The sequence below is a fragment of the Kogia breviceps genome, chromosome 12, assembly GCF_026419965.1.
Source record: "Kogia breviceps isolate mKogBre1 chromosome 12, mKogBre1 haplotype 1, whole genome shotgun sequence".
Classification (NCBI taxonomy): Eukaryota; Metazoa; Chordata; class Mammalia; order Artiodactyla; family Physeteridae; genus Kogia; species Kogia breviceps.
The window spans coordinates 3,041,133-3,060,962 of record NC_081321.1 but is presented as its reverse complement, the minus strand read 5'-3'; the positions used below and the strand labels follow the sequence as shown (position 1 = coordinate 3,060,962).

At 52.1% G+C, this 19,830-nt stretch overlaps 2 protein-coding genes and 1 long non-coding RNA gene across 13 annotated transcripts in view; 1 reads left to right on the top strand and 2 right to left on the bottom strand.

The window, feature by feature from the left end:
* TEAD4 (TEA domain transcription factor 4) overlaps nt 1-519 on the bottom strand; it is a 69,545-nt gene extending 69,026 nt beyond the window's left edge. Inside the window, exon 1 of one of the 3 annotated variants that reach the window (XM_067008534.1) lies at nt 345-519. The gene's annotated coding sequence lies outside the window, so the exon portion shown is untranslated. The remainder of the gene's footprint in view (nt 1-344) is intronic. The other 2 variants (XM_067008533.1, XM_067008537.1) reach the window with 2 other exon arrangements.
* Nucleotides 36-12,307, top strand: LOC131766734 (uncharacterized). Of its 3 annotated transcripts, none has more exons than XR_010835728.1 (6): nt 36-167; nt 1,116-1,229; nt 1,554-1,873; nt 6,524-8,242; nt 8,569-8,883; nt 9,249-12,307. It is a non-coding gene; the product is annotated as an uncharacterized lncRNA (long non-coding RNA). The 3 variants fall into 3 exon arrangements; XR_010835727.1 differs by lacking the exon at nt 36-167 and adding an exon at nt 3,699-3,760 and having other exon boundaries at nt 851-1,229; XR_010835726.1 differs by lacking the exon at nt 36-167 and having other exon boundaries at nt 851-1,229.
* TULP3 (TUB like protein 3) overlaps nt 9,219-19,830 on the bottom strand; it is a 37,752-nt gene continuing 27,140 nt past the window's right edge. For 2 of the 7 annotated variants that reach the window (XM_067008540.1, XM_067008543.1), the window contains 7 exons: nt 17,766-17,917; nt 17,190-17,387; nt 14,767-14,879; nt 14,365-14,479; nt 12,166-12,264; nt 11,620-11,791; nt 9,219-11,136 (listed from right to left, as the gene is read on the bottom strand). In XM_067008540.1, the coding sequence (XP_066864641.1) occupies nt 11,003-11,136; nt 11,620-11,791; nt 12,166-12,264; nt 14,365-14,479; nt 14,767-14,879; nt 17,190-17,387; nt 17,766-17,917 (983 nt within the window). In that variant the 3' untranslated portion in view covers nt 9,219-11,002. Of the gene's footprint in view, nt 11,137-11,619; nt 11,792-12,165; nt 12,265-13,466; nt 14,180-14,364; nt 14,480-14,766; nt 14,880-17,189; nt 17,388-17,765; nt 17,918-19,830 lie in introns of those variants that run through there. The other 5 variants (XM_067008542.1, XM_067008541.1, XM_059081361.2 and 2 more) reach the window with 5 other exon arrangements.

Genomic DNA, 19,830 nt, shown 5'->3' with positions numbered 1-19,830 from the left:
CGGCGCGCGGTACTCGGCGCGCGGCGCCCGGTGCGCGGTCGTCGGTGCGCGGGGTCCGGCGCGCGGTGGCCGGTGCGCGGAGCCGGGCGGAGCGGGGCTCGCGGAGGGAGGAGTTTTCCCAGAAGGGGACTGACGGGAAAGCACGGGCGATCCCTATTCCTGGCGGGGTGAGTCAACGGGAGAGGAAGGGAGCCGGGGGAACAGAGCGCGCGCAGGAGGGCGGAGGGAGGGAAGTGGGAGAGGGGAGACGGGAGGGGCGACGGAGGGCCCGGAGCGCAGGTCCGAGGCCGGAAGAAGAGCGCGCCCGGGGAGCGCCGGAGGGGCGCGGCGGCGGGTCCACTCACCTGGGGGCCGCGGCCGCGCGGCGGAGCCGGGAGCTGCGGGCCCTGCCCGCCCCCGGCCCGGGGTTTGCTAGGAGGAAGCCTGGAATGTGAGGAATGAGGGCTGGAATGAGATGCGCGCGGCGGAGGGCGGGAGCCGGAGGGAGTGGCGGCCCGGCCCCGGGCCCGCGGGGAGGAGACTGGGCCGCGGGGAGGGGCCGCGCGCGCGGGGCGGGCGGCGCCGGCGGGGGGCGGCCGCGGGGACTGGAGGCTGCGACCTCGGCGCCCTGCTCCGGCTTCGGCCGCCGCCCCGCGCACGTGCTTCCCCTTTGATCTCGGCCCAGACTCTCTTCCTCCTCCCCTGGCCCGGCTCCCCGCCGGTCCTGGCCAGCCCCCCGCTCTCGGCCCAGGCCGGAACCCTTCCCCCTGACCCGCCGGCCGGCCTCTGGCCTCGCGCCCGGCCGCCAGCACGCCTCTCCCTGCGCGCCGGCCCCGAGAGGACGGGCGAGGGCGGACGTCCGGCGCGCGGGCAGCCGCTCCCTTCCCCGCGGTGCCCGCCGGGGACCCCGCTCCCGGGCCCAGGACGCAGGAGCTCCGCGCGCACACGCGTGCCCTCCGCGCACGTTCCTTTCAGCCGCGTTCCCTTCCGCCCCGCGCGGACCTGCGACGCTGTCCCCGCGGAGAGCGGCGCACTTGGGGAGAGGATGCCCGAAGCGACGGGCGTGTGACGCGGCAGGAGACGCGTCTAAGCCTGACCCCACATCTGTTTTGCGCCCCCCGACACTGCGAAAATAGTGAAGGATAAGACCTCAGCACCTGCCCTCTCAGGGTTTGCCATTTAGCCGGGAAGACTCGCTCTGTGGAGGAGCGTCGCCAGAAAGTGGGGAGTCTCGGCCTTAAACACGCCAGGTGGGTTTAGTCTCGCGATGAATGACAGCAGCGGTGCCTGTTGTGGAGATCACTGTATCGCGTTTGGGCTGAATCACTGCGCTTCTGTTTGGAAGTCTTCAGAACACCCTGGCTTCAATGCAGGGTGTAATCACATACCTCTGTCATCCACCTTGTTGGGAAGTTGAAAACAAAGGACTTCTGCCCTTTTCCAAAAATCAGATCCAATCTCAGCCTTATCACTTAACCCTGTATTGTCCTGGGGTCCAGATCTTATGTCCCTTACCAAACAGAAACTTCCTTGGAGACACAGTAAATGTCCAATTTATCTTATCTTTCACCCAGCTCCAGCTTGGTGCCTGGGATAGATAAATGCATAATAAATGTTACCAGAAACGCACTACCACAGAGGATCTTGAAAGTGCTATAAATGCTGAAGTTGCTTCCAAGAGAGGTGTTCCAAAGGCGTTTTGAGTCATCACAGCATCACTGGACAAAGTATCCAGTCTCTTAAGGTGAACACTTTGAAGGAAGCAGGTCTCATTTGGATATAAATTCTGGTCTGCTTGGTAAATGATGCGTCACCTCAGGGCTCGGTCACACCTCGTCCACGTGAAAAGTCTGCAGCGCAGGACGGTGGGCAGGCACCGAATGCCGCACAAACGGTAAGCGCTGGCTACTTAGTGTAACAACCATTTGTTGTGTCCGTGAGCCTTGAGCACCATAGGGGAACCCAAGGGAATGCACAGTGAAATCCAAGTTGCAGAGGCGACGTGCTCTAGCTCTTGAAGGATAAATGAGAGTTCGCTGAATTGGGTCTGGAAGACTCACTAAGGCTGGTAGCCTGTACACGAGGGGAGTTTAGGAAAAGTCTAGTAAGCTGGTGTGGCTGGAGAACAGGAGGCGGGGAGGATGGATTACAACAGCGGTGCCAGTTGTAAGATCACTGTATCCCGTGCTGAAGAGGGGGCATCCAAAGGGCCCTTGGGACACAAGTGTAACAGCATCGGCACCTCCATCAGAAAGACCCCCCTCGACTGGACTGCAGGTGTTAGGGCTGGATTGGAGTCAGGGTAGTGGTCCTGAGGCTGAGGATGAGGGAAGGGGTCCAGGAAGTAGTCCAGAAGCAAAATCAACAGAAACGGTGACCAAGTTGGCTGTGAGGTGAGAGAGGAGACAAAAATCACTGAACTTTGACAGCTGAACGATTGGTGGTACCATTAACAAAGATAAGAACTCCAACAAAGAGAGGACTGTGTTGGATTGGGAAGGTCAGTCCAGCTGGGCTCAGCGGGGTGGGAGGAAGGTAGGACGGAGTCCCTTGGAGACAGGAAAGCAGCCTTCGGGCAGCCCGCTCAGCACACACTGCTGAGAGGGTATTTGGAGATCAGACTGGCTTATTCCCTCCAGACCCTAACTATCCAAGACCATAAAGGATCAGAAACTCAGCCTCCCACAGGCTTCTAGAGAGCTCTGTGCCTTCAGGAATCTCCCATTCCCAAGCTGTTGAGGTCACTCTGGATAAAGGAAAGTTCTTAGAAGTCCCGAAGGTGAAAGACAGACTGTGATTTTACACACGTGCCTGCCCTTTCGGGGTTATTTACATTTCTCAAGAGACAGGACTCATTTGTTGACCTTCAGGAATGAATCTCTTGGTGGAAATATTTCATGTCTGGATAGAGCTAGAGAGATGCACATGGCTGCCCTCAAATTACACCATAAAATCCACACCTCACCTCACCTCCTCGTGATCTCAGCCACTTTACCCGGACCCACAAATGGATCCTGGTCGAGCTTCACGAAAGTTGTGTGGAAAGAAGACGGCACGGGTGTGGTCAGAGCTGGGTTTGATGTGTGGAGGCTATTTGTGTCGTTTATTCTCCAAAATCAAAGTCAAAAATCATATTAATTACTTTTATCATGTGTCATTTGGTATTATTTCCATTCCTTTAATAAATTTTTTTCAACCCACATGGTCATAGTTGAATTATCCATATGATACCAGGGAAGCCCGATTAATAAGATTTAAAAAAATAAACCAGACAAGTGTGCATGATATAATAAGTGGAAAAGCAGATTTTTAAAAACAGTATAGGGCTTCCCTGGTGGCGCAGTGGTCGAGAGTCCGCCTGCCGATGCAGGGGACGCGGGTTCGTGTCCCGGTCCGGGAGGATCCCACGTGCCGCGGAGCGGCTGGGCCCGTGAGCCGTGGCCGCTGAGCCTGCGCGTCCGGAGCCTGTGCTCCGCAACGGGAGAGGCCACAGCAGTGAGAGGCCCGCGTACCGCAAAAAAAAAAAAAAAAAACAGTGTATACAGTATGATCCTGTTTTATTTATTTAGGCCACACCGTGCAGCATGCAGGATATTAGTTCCCCCACCGGGGACCAAACCCATGACCCCCTGAAGCGGAAGCACGGAGTGCTAACCACGGGACAGCCAGGGAAGTCCCAATCCTGTTTTTTTATTATTATTTTTTTTATTTTATATTAGAGTATAGCTGATTTACAATGCTGTGTCCTGCTTTTGAAAAATAAATGGAAAAGTATCTTACAGTGAGTATCTCTGACAGGTTGAAGATTTAGGGGCCTTCTTTCTCATTTTTTAAAAATTAATTAATTTTATTTATTTATTTTTGGCTGCGTTGGGTCTTCGTTGCTGCGCACAGGCTTTCTCTAGTTGCTGTGAGCGGGGACTACTCTTTGCTGCGGTGCGCGGGCTTCTCATTGCGGTGGCTTCTCTTGTTGCGGAGCACGGGCTCTAGGCGCTCACGGGCTTCAGTAGTTGTGGCATGCGGGCTCAGTAGTTGTGGCTCACGGGCTCTAGAGCGCAGGCTCAGTAGTCGTGGTACACGGGCTTAGTTGCTCCGCGGCATGTGGGATCTTCCCGGACCAGAGCTCGAACCCGTGTCCCCTGCATTGGCAGGTGGATTCTCAACCACTGCACCACTAGGGAAGCTCCTCTTTCTCATTTTTTGTTCTCTATTTTCTGTAACAAACTTGTACTTCTTTTATAATTGGGGGGGTAAGGGGTGGGATGTGACTGGAACTATATATCTAACACTGCCCTAAGTTTTCCGCATCTTAAAAAAAAAAAAAAAAAACACCCACAACTGGATTTAATAGCCTAATAAGAAGTTAACAAGGGCAGAATCCAGGAAGGATTATTTCCTAGGCTTTAGGTAAAAGGAAATATATTGCTTTTGAAATATCCCCAAAGCTATGCCCCCTCTTCCTGGGCTTCAAAAGTAGGGTGCTGCTGACTCAGTGCTGGGGGTACGGTCACTGCAACCCCAGGTCCTCTTCTTTTCAACCCACGCACGCTGTGTTTCTTTCTTTCTTTCTTTCTTTTTCCGGCTGTGCCACAGGGCTTGCTGACCAGTGATCGAACCCACGCCCTCAGCAGTGAAAGCGCGGTCCTAAGAACTGGACCGCCACGGAATTGCCTCTGTTTGCTTTTTTTTCCTTAAGAAGACTCTTCACTCCCTACCACCTGAACTGCACCTTGCGTTTTGAAGGACAAAACAGACCCACCTTTATCAAAGCTGGAGTCTTTTATTTCATCTGTAGAATAAAAGCAGTCTGTGATTTGAAAAGCATCACATTAATTTTATTATGTCTTCATCCAAGAGAAATGTGGGCAAGAATAGACTCCGGGTCTACCATCTAGGGGGCAGTGTGTGCTAGGGGCTGACTTGTCCTCCTCACCCCAACCCCCAGTTCCTTACGTTGAAGTCCTAATCCCCAGCACCTCAGAATGCGACTGGATCTGGAGATGTCTTCCAAGAGGTGAAGTTAAAATGGGGTCTTTAGGATGGGCGCTAGTCCAGTCTGCCTGGATTCGGGCCCATCCTAATCCTCCTTATGAGAGAGATTAGGACACAGACTTCTCACAGAGGACACAGGGAGAGGATGGCCATCTGTAGGCCACGGAGAGAGGCCTCAGGAGAAACCAAACCTGTCTACACCTTGATCTTGGACTTCTAGCCTCCAGAACTATGAGAAATGAATTTCTGTTCAAGCCACCCAGTCTGTGGTACTTTGTTGGCAGCCCGAGCAAACTAATTCGGTGTATTTCCAGACTGACACAAAACTCTTGGTTTCTGGAGCCCAGAGGGTGAAGGCTTCTCCATACGGTTCTCAGAATTTCTCTGAGGGTCCCAGGGGGTCTTTAGGGTCTGGATATCCAGGAGCTTCCTGGAAAAAATCAAAAGGGGGGAAAGGCTTCCTCCAGTCTAATTGTTAAAAGTTTCATTTTCAGCGACTCTGATACAAAAGTTTGAAAATGAAAGTTAACGAAAGTCACATATTAGGTCCTTACTGGGGAATTAAACTAACCCAGGTTCAAACAACAGCTCGGCCGATACGAATCATGGCCCTGAGGACCCTTAGAGTCTGGGCCTCAGTCGTCTATCACTCATGTTTCCATCCCACGTTGACTGAGCATGTGTGATGTCCTTGGCGCTGTGCCAGGTAGGCACTAGGGATGAACAGAAATGTCACAGCCCTGCCCCCAAGCTACTGACATTCCAATGGGGAAGTTGGACCAGCACAACTTCCCCGGAGAATGACATCTGGTGAGAAGACGGTTACATTTTCGGAAGCCCGAAGTTGAGGTTTCTGTGGACCCACGTTCTCCGACAGATCATTCTAGAATGATGAAGTGTTCTTTATCCGTGCTGTCCAATATGGTAGGCATGGGCCCACATATGGCTCCTGAGCCCTTGAAATGCAGCTAGTTGACTGAATTTTAATTAACTTTACTAGTTCCACGTGACTAGTGGCGAGGGTGCCGGAGAGCACAGCTGTCAGCCGTCCAAAAGGAGATGCTTGGCGGGCAGGTAGATGACACCTGCGGAGCGAAGGGGAGACCTGAGGACTGTGGAGACGCCGAGCATAAAGGTGTGGGCACTCCCTGGCGGTCCAGTGGTTAAGACTCGTGCTTCCACTGCAGGGCTGGGGGCTTCATCCTTGGTCAGGGAACCAAGAGCCCACGTGCCACATGGCATGGCCAAAGGAACAACAACAAAAAAAGCAAGCTACTGAACCGAGTATATAGTGTGCTACCTTTTGTGCACAAAGAGTGGGAAATGACAAATACATTTTTATTTTTGCACAAAGAAATACTGGAAAGATACACTGGAAACTAAAAGTGGTCAACTATAAAAGTACGGGGCAAGGGAAACAAGAAGGGGACAGATATGGGCGGAGGCTTTAAGTGTATAATCTAAAAAAGTGTTTTAAATAATATGAAATTATTACTATTTAAAATTTGTCTCTCTCTCTCTCTCTCTCTCTCTCTCTCTCTCTCTGATACAGAATCACAGCAGACTGACCAAAGGCAAAATCAGGACGTATTTTTAGGGGCATCCTTCAATCTTACCCTGATGGAGTCTGTCCTGAGCATGCATCAGTACCCTAAAAAATTGCATTTAAACCCACCCTGAAAATCTTGATCTAACTGCCAGCCCCCCTCTTTCGGTCACCCTCCTTTCGTCTCAGACCATCCTTCATTCCTGACCTTCCTGCCCCCAGAGTACTGATTATTCTTGGAGGCCTTGAAAATCACAAGGGACAGAACCTGGGTAGATAGTGCTTAACCAGATGTTAAAACCCTGAGGCTGGAGAAGCAGTATATTATGCCAAAATGTGTAATAAAAGGTTGGAACAGACCAGGAAAAGTCCCACCATCACCCTGGCCCACCAGCTCTACCCTCTACGTGGTACACTCTTATTGCACCTGGCCTCCTGGGCCTCAGCCTTGCCCCGTGCAAAGGAGCTTGGGCCTGACGGACCAAAGGGCCTGGCAGAGGCGGAGAATCACGGAGGCCCCTTTCATATTTGAACTATTGCAGAAACTTCCATTAACATCAGGGCTACTTTTCTTGTTGTTTTGCTTTGTTTGTTTGTTTTGCCTAGGCTGTCCTTTCGAGTAGGAAAGGAGAGATGGGTACAAAGTAAGGAAGGTGAGGTAGCTCAGGCCTGAGACCAGAACACAGGGTATGTTTAGTTACCCAGTAAAGCCATGCTGTTTTTCTTTCCTCTCACCAGGGTCCCTGGAAAACCACCTTAAATTGCTTCATGAGCATTTATAAACCATTTTGCGTAACTGCGTGGCTAAAATAGTCAACCGAAATGCATTATCCCATTTTAAAACATTAATAAAAATGATAATATTGATATTTGCCCCTCTCCTACACCAAATGCCTAGGCATTGGGGGCCAGAGCCCACGCGTTCTGCCCGGAATTCCTCCACTTTCTACACTCCACAAATGCTACTGTCCCCAGACCTTCAAGAGAGTCATGACCACAGGGTCCACTGTGAAGTCGCCTCATCTGGGTTGCAGAACTTGCGCTCATCGTGTTAATGCACTTGTCATGTGCCCCCCGGGTCAGTAGGTGGTGCCAGGGAGCTGCCCGTGGTTCCGGGACAGCTTTGCCTGAAAACAGCGCTGACAGCGGCATCCCCATGCCCCCATGCCCCCACCCCCGGGTTTTGGAGACGGAAGAGTTGTAGGACCTGCGAAGGGTACACGCTGACTACGATATAGCTAGGAGACCGAAGCGGGGAGAGGGGGCAAAACTAGCCCACATGCGCACCTGGCCAAGAAATGTGAGGGGCGGTGCAGAATCTAACCAGTCCTGGGCGAGCCCCCGGCGGGGGTCTACGTGGGGAAGTTTAGGAGGACCAGGGGCTGGAGGCGTGGCACACGTGGCGCGAGCACACGGGCAGGAGCCACTCTGCGGATCGGGGCAGCTCGCAACGCCCCCGAGTTTTCTCTGTGGAGCAAGATGCAGCCGGCGGTTGGGAGGGGCGGCTTCCTCGGCGCGGCCACGCCCTCCCACGGCGCGCGCTCCCGCGTTCCTGTCTCCCCTCTCTAGGCCCTTAGCTCCAGCCTCCAGGGGCTCCTCTCCAGGCCTCTCCAGCTGCGAACAGCACGTAGCTGTCCAGGAGAGAAGCAGAGACCTCGATTCAAAACACGCTCGGGAATTCCGGGTGGCTGCCAGCACTCTTATCACCCAGAAACAGGAGATCAGGTAACTCAAAACCTCTCCATCTACAGAGGGCGCACGTTGGCAAATCACTGGCAGGAAAAGGGCCAGAACCCAGGGACTCTGAGTGGAACCGTCACTTTATTTCTGCACCCGTGCTGCTGCCTAAAGGAGGGGAATTGGTAATTCCCTGGCTGTCCAATGGTTAGGGCTCTGCACTCCCAATGCAGGGGGCATGGGTTCGATCCCTGACTGGGGAATTAACATCCCACAAGCCAAAAACGAGAAAGAAACAGAAAGGAAGGGAATTGATTCTCATTCATTCCTTTTTCTCACCTACTAACCTTCTAATCAAAAAGAGCTTTTTGCAGTCCTGTTTAGACGCTGAAACACCACTTGCTGGTGTCTTTCGTGTCAACGACCACTGATATTCCTGGCCACTGAAAAGTGTACAAAGCTGTGTTGCAAATAACCTGTCTGGCCACGAAGAATCACGTGGAAGAGAAGCCAAGCCACAGAAATCAGGCCGCCTCTGGCTCCCCTCCTGCTCTTTGGGCTCTTCCTGCTGCCTTGCACGCCACTCGACCATCCCCGTGACACCGAGGGCAGCAAGGCCCGGCAAGACTCGTGAACACACTTTTCTCAACCCGTCCGTATAAGGAAGCTTGAAATGTGAACACTCGGAGGTAAGACGTGGGGTCCCTGTCGCTATCAGGTGTTTACTTTGCTCTGCGGCGGAATCAGGAAGCACCACCAACGCAGCTGAGCCAGGAGGCTGACGGCGCGGGCGGCTGCCCTCTGGCGCCCCTGCTCAGCCTCAGCCCCGTCACCTGCCCGGGACACTCTCGGCGTCGCCAGGACGCGGATCCCGCTCCACCTGCATGAAAACTTTGGTGACAGCCACTTGGCTTCAAAGAACTGACTGGTTCGCTGTTGCCAAGCGGCGTGATTATTGTGACAGAGCGTGGCGGTAGGAGGCAGGGGAGGGACAGGAGCCTGAGAGAAGAACGCAACACTCACGTTTTATACAAATCCCTTTTTATTTCCGTAGCATACAAAAGGTATAAATACGATTCACGTAAAAGCGGTCACCTGCACGCTCAAGCGGGAAGGACACGGCGCCGGGCTGTCCTGCCGCGGCGGGGGCGGGAGGAAGCGGGGTCAGACCCCCCCGCGGCTCCCCTTCCCCAGACGCTTCAGATTCCCCGACAGGACACGAGGGAGCAGCCGTCCGTTCTCGGCGCCGGTCGGCGGTCCGCGGGCCCGGTGGGCACCTGAGGCGTGAGGCACTTGAGGGGAAGCGGCCGTGTCAGCGCAGGCGGGCGGGACCTACCCGGGGGTGAGCCGCGGCTCTGCCGCCCCCCGGGTCTCTTTCCTTCCCGCTGCTCTTTGCTGCGGAGCAGGGACACGGAGCAGGGACAGAAAGGAAGTCCCGGAAGGGACAGGATGACGCGAAAGCCGCCGACGGCCGGCCCCAGGCTGGCAGGCAGCTCGGCGCACGACACCGGTGCAGAGCTCGCGGCGCTCCGGGACGCTCGGAGGCCGTGAACGAGCAGCAGAGCCGTGTGATCTGCTGGGAGAGGCTAACGATGTGAAGGACTTGGCAAAACTCTTACAACCTGTGAGGAAAAGCGACAGGACGCGACAGGACGCCAAGGATGAGCCAGGCCTCGGGGCTAATGACGCTCAAGCCAAGGAGCGAGGCCCGCGCGCTGGCAGCCAGGCCCGCCCCTCGCTCCTCTGGACAGTGACAACGGCAAGTTGCACACACACTGTTCTCTCCCCCCCCACGCGGGCTACAGGCGAGTCTGCACTATGGGCTCCTCAGTAACCCAGCGCGCACGCGCTCCTGGGCTGAAGATGCTGAAGACCTCTGCCAAATCCCGCGCGGTCGTAAGCAGACCAGGCCACCTCTAGAGGTTCTGCTCGCAGCCTGCCCTGCGATTAGGACAAGTACGTAAATCGCTCGCATCACTGATCACGAACTGGGCCAGAGCCACTCTGAGACCGCAGCCAGCTGGCCGGCCCTCAGGGAAGGGGGACCGTGACACGGCGCCTCCCGAGCTGAGGGACCGTGGCTGCCTCTGGGCAACGGGCACCACACTCGCCCGCAGAGACGGCAGACAGGAGCGCTTCTCCCAGGGCCCCGCCCGCCATGGGTGAGGAATGACCACCGACGGTAAATGACACTCTGGAGACCACCGTGGCCAAAGCAAAGACAAGGCTGTGTCACAGCGGATGGGGCCGGGCACCGCTTCAGATCCGACCTGCAGGCCTGCACTTCCTGGAGACGCCGCCCCCGCTCAGCTGCTCTCACGACACGGCCGTTCTGGAAGATGGCCAAGCCCACAGGGGGCAGAGACACCCTGCAGCCGGGACCAGCCCGCTGCCCACTGAACAGAAAAACCCTGCAGACCTGGAGACTAACGGTAATTCAGGGAATGTCCCTCTCTGCAAAGCTCTGCAAAACAAGAGACCCAAGTAGTGAAGTATGAGAAGCTGCTCCTGGCTGCAAGTTGCCAGGAACGGGGCTCTGACTCTTCACCGTCACCGTGAACTCTGGACAGTCTCTCAACCGAGTCAAGCTGTGACCCCTGACCAGGGCTGTGAGACCCCGAGAAGGGGTGTGTGTGTACATATATGTGTACACACACGTATGTGCATCTGTGCACATCTACATACATACTTTCAGGGACCATTCCAAAGGGGGGGCCTGTCACTCTCCGTGTCCTGGGCACGCGCAAGGGCGGCGGCTACTTGCTCCAGAAAGCTCTGCAGAGAGAAAGCACGGCACCTGCTCGGCTGTCATTCACAGGCCAGCTTGCTGTCGAAGCTGGAGAGCCCGATGGCGAAGGCCTGGAGCGCGCACAGTGGGTAGTTGAAGTCCAGGGTGAACACGTCGTCGGCCACACGCCCAAACTGCATGACTATGTAGTCAGCTAGAGACAGAGAGAGATCAGGAGGTCAGGAGGGAAGGAAGACACCCTCCAGATAGGTCTCTTTAAAATGGGAAACGCTTAGAAAGATAGAAAGAGGCCTGACCAAGAGCGCCTGCCGAGCACGACCAAGGCTCTGCTGTGACTCCGCTCGGCTCCCTGCCCGGACCAGCAGGGAAGGGCAAGGGGGGGGCAGCGCAAGCTCGGGGGTGGGGAGCCGGAAGGGCAAGAACCTTTCCTGAGGAAGGGCCTCTGCCTGTCCCCCGAGCAGCACCCCGAGGACCCCTCCGGTTGCCACAAGAGACCCCCCACACGCTCCTGCCCTCAACTCAGCAGCTCAGACGGCTGACGGCAAGACTGTAGCTCTGTCTTTCCGAGGAGGTCATTTCTTTCTTAAATCATGCTCTCCTGAGTATAACTTCCTACCAACGAAGGGCAATGCTCATTTCCGAATCCTGCCAGAACACCTCTCTTCCCGGGGCTTACGGTCATTTTCGTGGACTATCTGGAAGTTCTTCACAGAGGCCTGAGTGACCCGGCCGTGGAAGTTCAGGACGTAGGACTGGGTGTCATCGTTCCAGACGGGGGACTTGTTGTGCAGCTCGATCAAGTTCTCCATGGCTTTGCTCTGCCACTTGGAAAGCAAGCTCTCGCGGTCCTGTAGGAGAGGAGTGTGTGCTGAGGACCATCGCAAAGCGCTCACCCTCAAGGCTGTGAGGTGGGAAGCAGAGCAGGGGCCTATCTCCTACGTTTCAGAAAGTAAAACAGAAGCAGAGCCAACACTAAGCCGGCTTTGTTGGATTCGTAGAGAATCTATCACCAGCGTTTCTCTTGGCAGAGCCAGCGGCTGCACATCAGCCACGTCAGCAACAGCGCCTGCCCCAAGGGTCTGGAGGGCTGGCTCTCCGCAGGAAGACTGGGCCACTCTCCAGGCTGAGCTCGGGAGCAATCAACACTTTTTCCTGTTCACCTTGCCTGTATCGCAGTGTCGGTGTTAGAGCCCTTTGTTGATGAAATATGCTCTTTACTCACATTTCGTGGCTGAAATGGGATGCGTTCATGATTCATATTCATCCCTGGGATGACCACAGACATTTTCCTCGGGCCTTTAAATCCAAGTACATTTGTTTCCTGGAAGAGAGGGAAATAAACAGGAACTTGAAACAGAAATGAAGACGAGGCCTCACTCTTTTTTTTAATACCATGCATTTTCTTTCCATCAATCTACCTACCTACCTATCTATCTATTTATTTATGGCTGCGTCTATCTATCTATCTATCTATTTATTTATGGCTGCGCTGGGTCTTCGTTGCTGCGTGCGGCTTTCTCTAGTCGCGGCTAGTGGGGGCTACTCTTTGTTGTGGTGCATGCGCTTCTCATGGCAGTGGCTTCTCTTGTTGTGGAGCACAGGCTGTAGGCACACAGGCTTCAGTAGCTGTGTCACGTGGGCTCCAGAGTGCAGGCTCAGTAGTTGCAGCACGTGGGCTCAGTAGTTGTGGCTCGCGGGCTCTAGAGCACAGGGTCAGTAGTTGTGGCACACAGGCTTAGCTGCTCCGTGGCATGTGGGATCTTCCTGGACCAGGGATCGAACCTGTGTCCCCTGCATTGGCAGGCGGATTCTTAACCACTACGCCATCAGGGAAGCACACAAGACCTCATTCTTAACGCAAGGCCCTCCTGGGCATGTAAAACGGGGACAATGTGGAGAGCACTAAACACTATTCTATTACTTTAATGTAGTTAAACAAAGAGAGATGGAGAATCAAGACCAGGAGAATAAGACTGTTTCCTCTTTTTAAACCTAATTTGAACATTTGAATTTAAAACACTCGATAGGCTTGAAACCCTACTCTTACTCTTTAGCTTTAAGTGAAATTTCAGACAATTATGAGCAAACTGTCCAATTTTGTCATCTTCAATAAATATGTTTCCTGGGCTTCCCTGGTGGCGCAGTGGTTGGGAGTCCACCTGCCGATGCAGGGGACGCGGGTTCATGCCCCGGTCCGGGAGGATCCCGCGTGCCGCGGAGCGGCTGGGCCCGTGAGCCGTGGCCGCTGAGCCTGCGCGTCCGGAGCCTGTGCTCCGCAACGGGAGAGGCCACAACAGTGAGAGGCCCGCGTACCGCAAAAAAAAAAAAAAAAAAAAAAAAAAATCTGTTTGCCAATGAGGACACGGCACTATATGATATAGAGTGAGAATTACAGTTTAAATTAAATAGGACCTGTATGTGGAGGTAAAAAAAATTAAATGCCTGTCAAACCAGGCAGATTATATATGAATAAGTACATTAAATACATGGATATACGTGTATTCATATACATACACACAAAGTCATGCATCGTTAAAATATTTAATTGATTCTGAAGCGAAGAGAAAACATCTATATATTATAAAGTGTTAAGTCAAATGATTCTCAGTCACTTAGATGAAATCTCATGGGAATCAAGTGATGAGATTAATTCCGACTGATGGAAAGTTGAGATCTGGGATCAAAGCAACAACTAGGGTTAACTCCTTCTTGCTTCTGTGACTCTGCAACGTCGCATGCCCACTGCGCGCCAGGTCCATGTTCACGTGGAGACGGCAGTGAACGGGACTTTGTGGACTGGTAGAGACGCATGGTGCTGAAGCAGCAGCCTGGGGCGCTAGAGGAAGCGCGGGGAAGCGCGGGGAAGCAAGGGGCGCATCCAGCACATGTTGTGTCGGGAGAGCCCCCTCTGCTGACCCTGGGGGACGGGCAGAGGCAAGGAGGGGCAGGGCAGGCTCTCCGGTGGGGCACAGGGGCTGGAGGAGCAGCTAGGATGACGGGAATGCGCAGGGAGCGTGCCAGCCGGGGAGCCGGAAGGGAAAGGTGCCGTGTCCAGGCTTGACTCAGGACTCAAGCGGCGGCCTGAGTGCATGCGGAGCAGGAGAAGAGCAGCGTCCGCTGGAGCTGGACCGCTCAGCAGCAGCCGCACAGCATGAACCGGGTCGAGAGGGCGAAAAGCAGAGACCGGCTTCCAATTTACGGTAACCGCGAGCCAACGGGTAAGGGGTAACGAAGGCCTGTGTTAACATGGCGGCGTTGGGAAGAGAGAAGAGGAGGTGAGTGAGGGCCGGCTGAGACAGTAAATGCAGCTAAACTTGGCAACTGGTAAATAACATGAGTATACAGAAACAAGCCTGGGAGGGGGACGGCAAGCCTAGGGCTGGGACGCCAGGAGGCTGAGGAAACGGGAGGTGGCACTCACGTAGCAGACGGCGGCCAGCTCCTGCCGCATGCAGGCCTTTTCTACCAGACCCTGGGCCTTGGCCGGGCTGACACCATGGTCATAAACTGTAAACTTGGTCCCCATGAGGTTGGACCTAGAATCAAGAGAAAAAGCCACCACAATGATCTGTATTTTTCTCCCATACAAACACAAGCTAGGAGAGGTATGGGACAGCCTCTCGGCCCACTCTCCAAAGGTCAAGGGGTCATCATCACTTTCTCAAAGATCTAGCCTTAAAACAAGGAAGGGCCTTAGACTTTCTATTAACTTTATTTTTTTAGATGACATCTACCAGCTCATTGTAAAACCGATATGGATTGTTCTGAAACGACAGGAATCAAACAATCAGAAGAGCAGGACAGGATATAAGGCTGCTCTCACCTGAGTTTGCCAATATAACTTTCCCCTTCACGAGATAAATCTGTTGGATCAGTGGAGATAAGGTAGTTGGATGTTTTGCTCTTTTTCCGCTTTCTACCTGCAAGAAGAAATATCTAGAAAAGGAAAAAAAATTTTCAGCAAAAAATGTACTCAAGAGGACTGCCATGTTTGTCCTATCTATTTAGTTAGCAAATATTTAGCAACTGCCTATCATGTACCAAGCAGTCCATCTCTGGGTCTTTTTTTTTTTTAAACAGGTTTAATTCACTTGTAACTTTTCTTGCAGAAAAACGATGTGGTGGCCACAGCTGGGGCCTGGGTCTCCCGCATGGAGACTTGGTGTGGGTCATTACGGGACGCTCAGTGAACCCCTGACAGGGACAATCAGTGACCACGGTCTCCCTCCAGAGCTCGGGGGTGAGGCAGCCTAGGTCTCGGAGACAGCATAGAGGTGGCCTTGGCAAAGCTGCCCAGGGCAGCGGTGCAGGTGCAGCACTGTCCACGCTGGCCAGCAACCACTTCTCGGCACAGCGGCTGGATGACGCCAGTGTCCGGGGAAGGATGAGAGGCACCGGCCCGGAGCCACAGTGTTCGGTCAGCCGGCAGGGATGGTCTGGGGCTGGCCGATCCTGTTCCCCCAGTAGCCTCACCACATGAGGACTACGGAGAACTTGGCCAGAACGATGGCCTCACGATGGCAGTGGCGATCTCCTTGAAGCACTGAACACCCAGACCAGCATCTGTCCACTGCAACCCCCAATAGCAACAAACGCCTTGACCCTGGGCCGCAGGGCAGAACGGGTTATGCTCAGGCACCACTGTCAAAATCTCATCCTTGAAGGAGGGACGCTCCCAGGGAAGAGTCAGTCATCTCGGATTCCCGGAAGGATGAGCAGAAGAGACGGGTCTCCTCCAGAGCCCTGACCAGGCGGCCCAGCTGGGTGAGGGGTAGCCAATCCTTGCCCCCGGCCCTGACCCCGCGAGCTCTGTGGCCTCGGGCCCCTGAGGGGCCTCCATGCCCTATCGTAGCACCAGTGTACCTGCCATTTGGGGTTTTCTGGGAGAAGACCAATCTCTGGGTCCTTATCACGTTTTCTAGTCCTCATAATGCTTCTCAGAATTCACTATCAGGGTTTCCCTACTGCACAACTTTTCTAAATTCACGAGCTTGATTCTCCATATCATTATTTACAACTTTACCCCTAAAGCCTCCAGTGACTTTTTAAAAAAGCGTCGTGCAATTGCATGAGTGAGAGTCTTTCCGCCTTTGGAAGAGGCAAGACCCTGGGCACTGTGCTTCCCACTCTCCCTGCAACAGCTTTCCTGCCGCTTCCTGCTGCATTTTGTGTGTTGTGGTTCTAAATGCCTGTGACTTCAGTGATACGAATACTGTCGTATTTATGCATCCTTCCCAAACACTCCTAGACTTGGACAGTAATAAGGAAGCAGGAGAGGGCAGTAACTGAGGGGAGGGGGGCATTTTGGAATCAAATAGATACAGGTTTGAATGTGGCTCTGCCAATTCTTAGTGTGTTTGGGGGCATTCCCTAAGCTGGGATAAGAAATCCTACCTTACAGCGTTGTCATAAGGGTTGTAGGTAATAATATACATAAAGCATTTAGCACACACCTGGTAACTGTAAACACTCAGTAGACAGTGGTTATAACAACATTAATATCTACTATCATCATCTCATTTCTAGGCCCTTAAAATCATCCACTTAGACCTGCTATTACAAAATACATTGTTCATTAGCAAGTATTAACTGCCTCAAATTTATGTATAAAGTAAATTAGAATTTCTAGGATGAAATACAAGACATTCCACTTGCATGTTTTCTGTTTTTCCAATTCCTCCTATTCCCTAAACCTTTCTTTCTTCCACACTGTCAAAATCAAAATCAAAGAGCACACTGGAAAACCCCCCACCCCCAAAAAGGGATGGAAGTAAAAATAATTACATTCAAATAGTCTCTTCCATCTTCTTACCTTCTGGATAAAACTTTCTCTCTGCGGGGTGGGTAGGTTTTGACTCTCAGACTATGACCTCTTTGAAGACAGTGAGCACACAGCACTTGGGAACTAGTAAGTACAACCTAGTTCCTGTCGAATACCGGTGCTCCCCCATCCCCACCCGCCATCGTAAGACCACCAACGGCCCAGCCCACAGCACTCTTCCCTCCATCTCAAGATCCGTCTTAAGAACCACTTCTCAGGACTTCCCTGGTGGTCCAGTGGCTGCGAATCCACCTTCCAATGCAGGGGACGCAGGTTCGATCCCTGGTTGGGCAACTAAGATCCCTCGTGCCTCGGGGCAACTAAGCTCAGTGCCTCAACTACTGAGCCCACACGCTCTGGAGCCCACATGCCACAACTAAGACCTGACACAGCCAAAAACCAAAAAAAAGACCCACTTCTCATACCTTCCGATTTTCATCCTTTTCCAAGTGCATATAGTAGGTAGGGAAAAGCCCCCGATCCATTCCTTTTTTATCCCGAGTTATCCGACACTTCACTGTGACACCTCGAGGGGCAGGACTGTATGCGAAGCCCTCTAAATTCTCTACGTCTCCCAGCTGGTTATCAGTGTGCCGGGCTGCAGCTCCGGAAGCTCCTGTACCCTGAAAGAGCAGCCACATGTGAGCAGTAGGGGGCTGGGTCAGGAAACCTCATATTCTCTTTGAGAGACACTTAAAGGGCAAAATAATGTACTGATTTACCTGTATGTCTTCAGTCTTCTGACAAGGTAGGGAAAAACTCTGAGAAGTTAAATAGGTACACGAATATTGGGAGTAATGAAGCAGCAAAGTATGAACGTGGGCTACAGCTTCAAAGAAGCTGGTTCAAGACACAAGAAATTAGGGAGTCGTGGACTTGAAGTGTAAGTTCCAGCTTAAATCTCTGAAGCAGCCCTCATCCAGTGATGGCATTTAAATTCCGGAGACATGTTTAGGAAGCAGTGAAATTAGCTCAGAGGAAGAAGTTTCAGAACTACATACTGTGGTTGGCTTCGGGCTGGACGCAGAACTGGGTCTCTCTGCCTCTGAATAGGACGAAGGAGATCTTAGTTTTTCCCCTTCTCCTTCCTCCCCATCAGTCTCCTCCTCATCAAAGTTCAAACTCCCTGAGATACCTGGCAGAAAGGGAGAACCTGTGAAAAAGGGCCAGAAACCTTTGAACCTAATATAATTTTAACTTCCTTGCTTAAAAATTCCAAGCTGTTCTGACTTAAAACATGGCTATTTAATTCAAATTTTGACACTTCTTTCTTCATATTCTCACCTAGATCCATCCCTTGTTTTCCCTTCCTGCTGTTCCCTTCCCTAATTTATCCTCTTTTGCAAATCATATATCTGATAAACGATTAATATCCAGAATATATAACTCAACAGCAACAAAAACAAACCCAATTCAAAAATGGGTAAAGGGGGCTTCCCTGGTGGTGCAGTGTTTAAGAATCCACCTGCCAATGCAGGGGACACGGGTTCGAGTCCTAGTCCGGGAAGATCCCACATGCCGCGGAGCAACTAAGCCTGAGTGCCACAACTACTGAGCCTGCGCGCCACAACTACTAAAGCCCGTGCTCCGCAACAAGAGAAACCACCGCAGTGAGAAGCCTGCGCACCGCAGCGAAGAGTGGGCCCCGCTCGCCGCAATTAGAGAAAGCCCGCGCACAGCAACAAAGACCCAACGCAGCCAAAAATAAATAAATAAATAAATAAATAATTTTTTAAAAATGGGTAAAGGACTTGAACAGACATTTCTCCAAAGAAGATACATAAATGGCCAATAAGCACATGAAAAGATGCTCAACATCACTAGTCATTAGGGAAATGCAAATTAAAATCACAATGAGAAACCACTTGACAATCACTGGGATGATTATTATAAAAAACAAAACCCCAAAACAGAAAATAAGTGTTGGTGAGGATGTGGAGAAACTGCTGGTGGCAAACGTAAAATTATGCAGCCACTGCAGAAAACAACATAGTGGTTTCTAAAAAGATATATACAGAATTACCATATAATCCAGGAATTCCACTTCTGGGTGTATACCCAAAAGAACTGAAAGCAGAGACTCAAACAGATACTTGAACAACCAAAGTTCAAAGCAGCATTATTCAGTTTTCAAAAGGTGGAAACAACCCAAATATCCACCAACTGATGAATAAACAAACTGTTGTATATACATAAATAGCATTTTTTTCAGCCTTAAAAAGGAATGAAATTCTGACACAGGCTACAACATGAATGAATGTTAAAGCCATTATGCTCAGTGAAATAAGCTAGACACAAAAAGGACAAATACCTTATGATTCTACTTTGATGAGGCCTAGAATAGTCGAATTCATGGAGACAGAAAGTATAACACAGGTTGCCAGGAGCTGGGAGTGGGGCGGGGATGGGAAGTTGGTGTTTGGTGGGGACAGAGTCTCAGTCTGGGAAGATGAGAAAGTTCTGGAGACGACGGTGGAGATGGCTGCACAACGTGACTGTACCTAACGCCACTGAGCTGTGCACTTACAAACGTTTAAAATGGTAAACGCTAGGCGCATTATACTGCAACAGATGTGTCTATCAGTTACTTCTTTGTTTTCCTACGTTTTGTTCATCGTTAGTCTTGTGAACTAATTTGAGTTGGGAATGTTTGAAGTACTACTACTTTGGACCTTTTACAGAAAACTTCCAACTATCTGATTAAAAACAATTTTTCATTTTATCCTCACATTTATATGAGTTTGAGGAGGAGGGACTGGCAAGTCTTTGCCTCTTGCTTGTTTATGGGACACAAAGTGTGCTGTGTTATAAAAGCAGCACGACACTCCAATTTACATGTGAGAGGGTGATGCTCCAGGAGAAGCATTGCTGCCCAAGAGAAAGGGGCAGAGCTACGGGCAAGGCCCACTTCGCTGTTCTCTGTGGTCTTCAGGGTAAAGTCACCCCTCATACAACAGCTGGAACAGCCCCCAAATCACAAATGACAAGGAGACTGAACAACAAGCAGTGCCGCCCACACTCATGCGCCTCAGGACGGACAACCATGGTCTATTTTACATTAGCTCA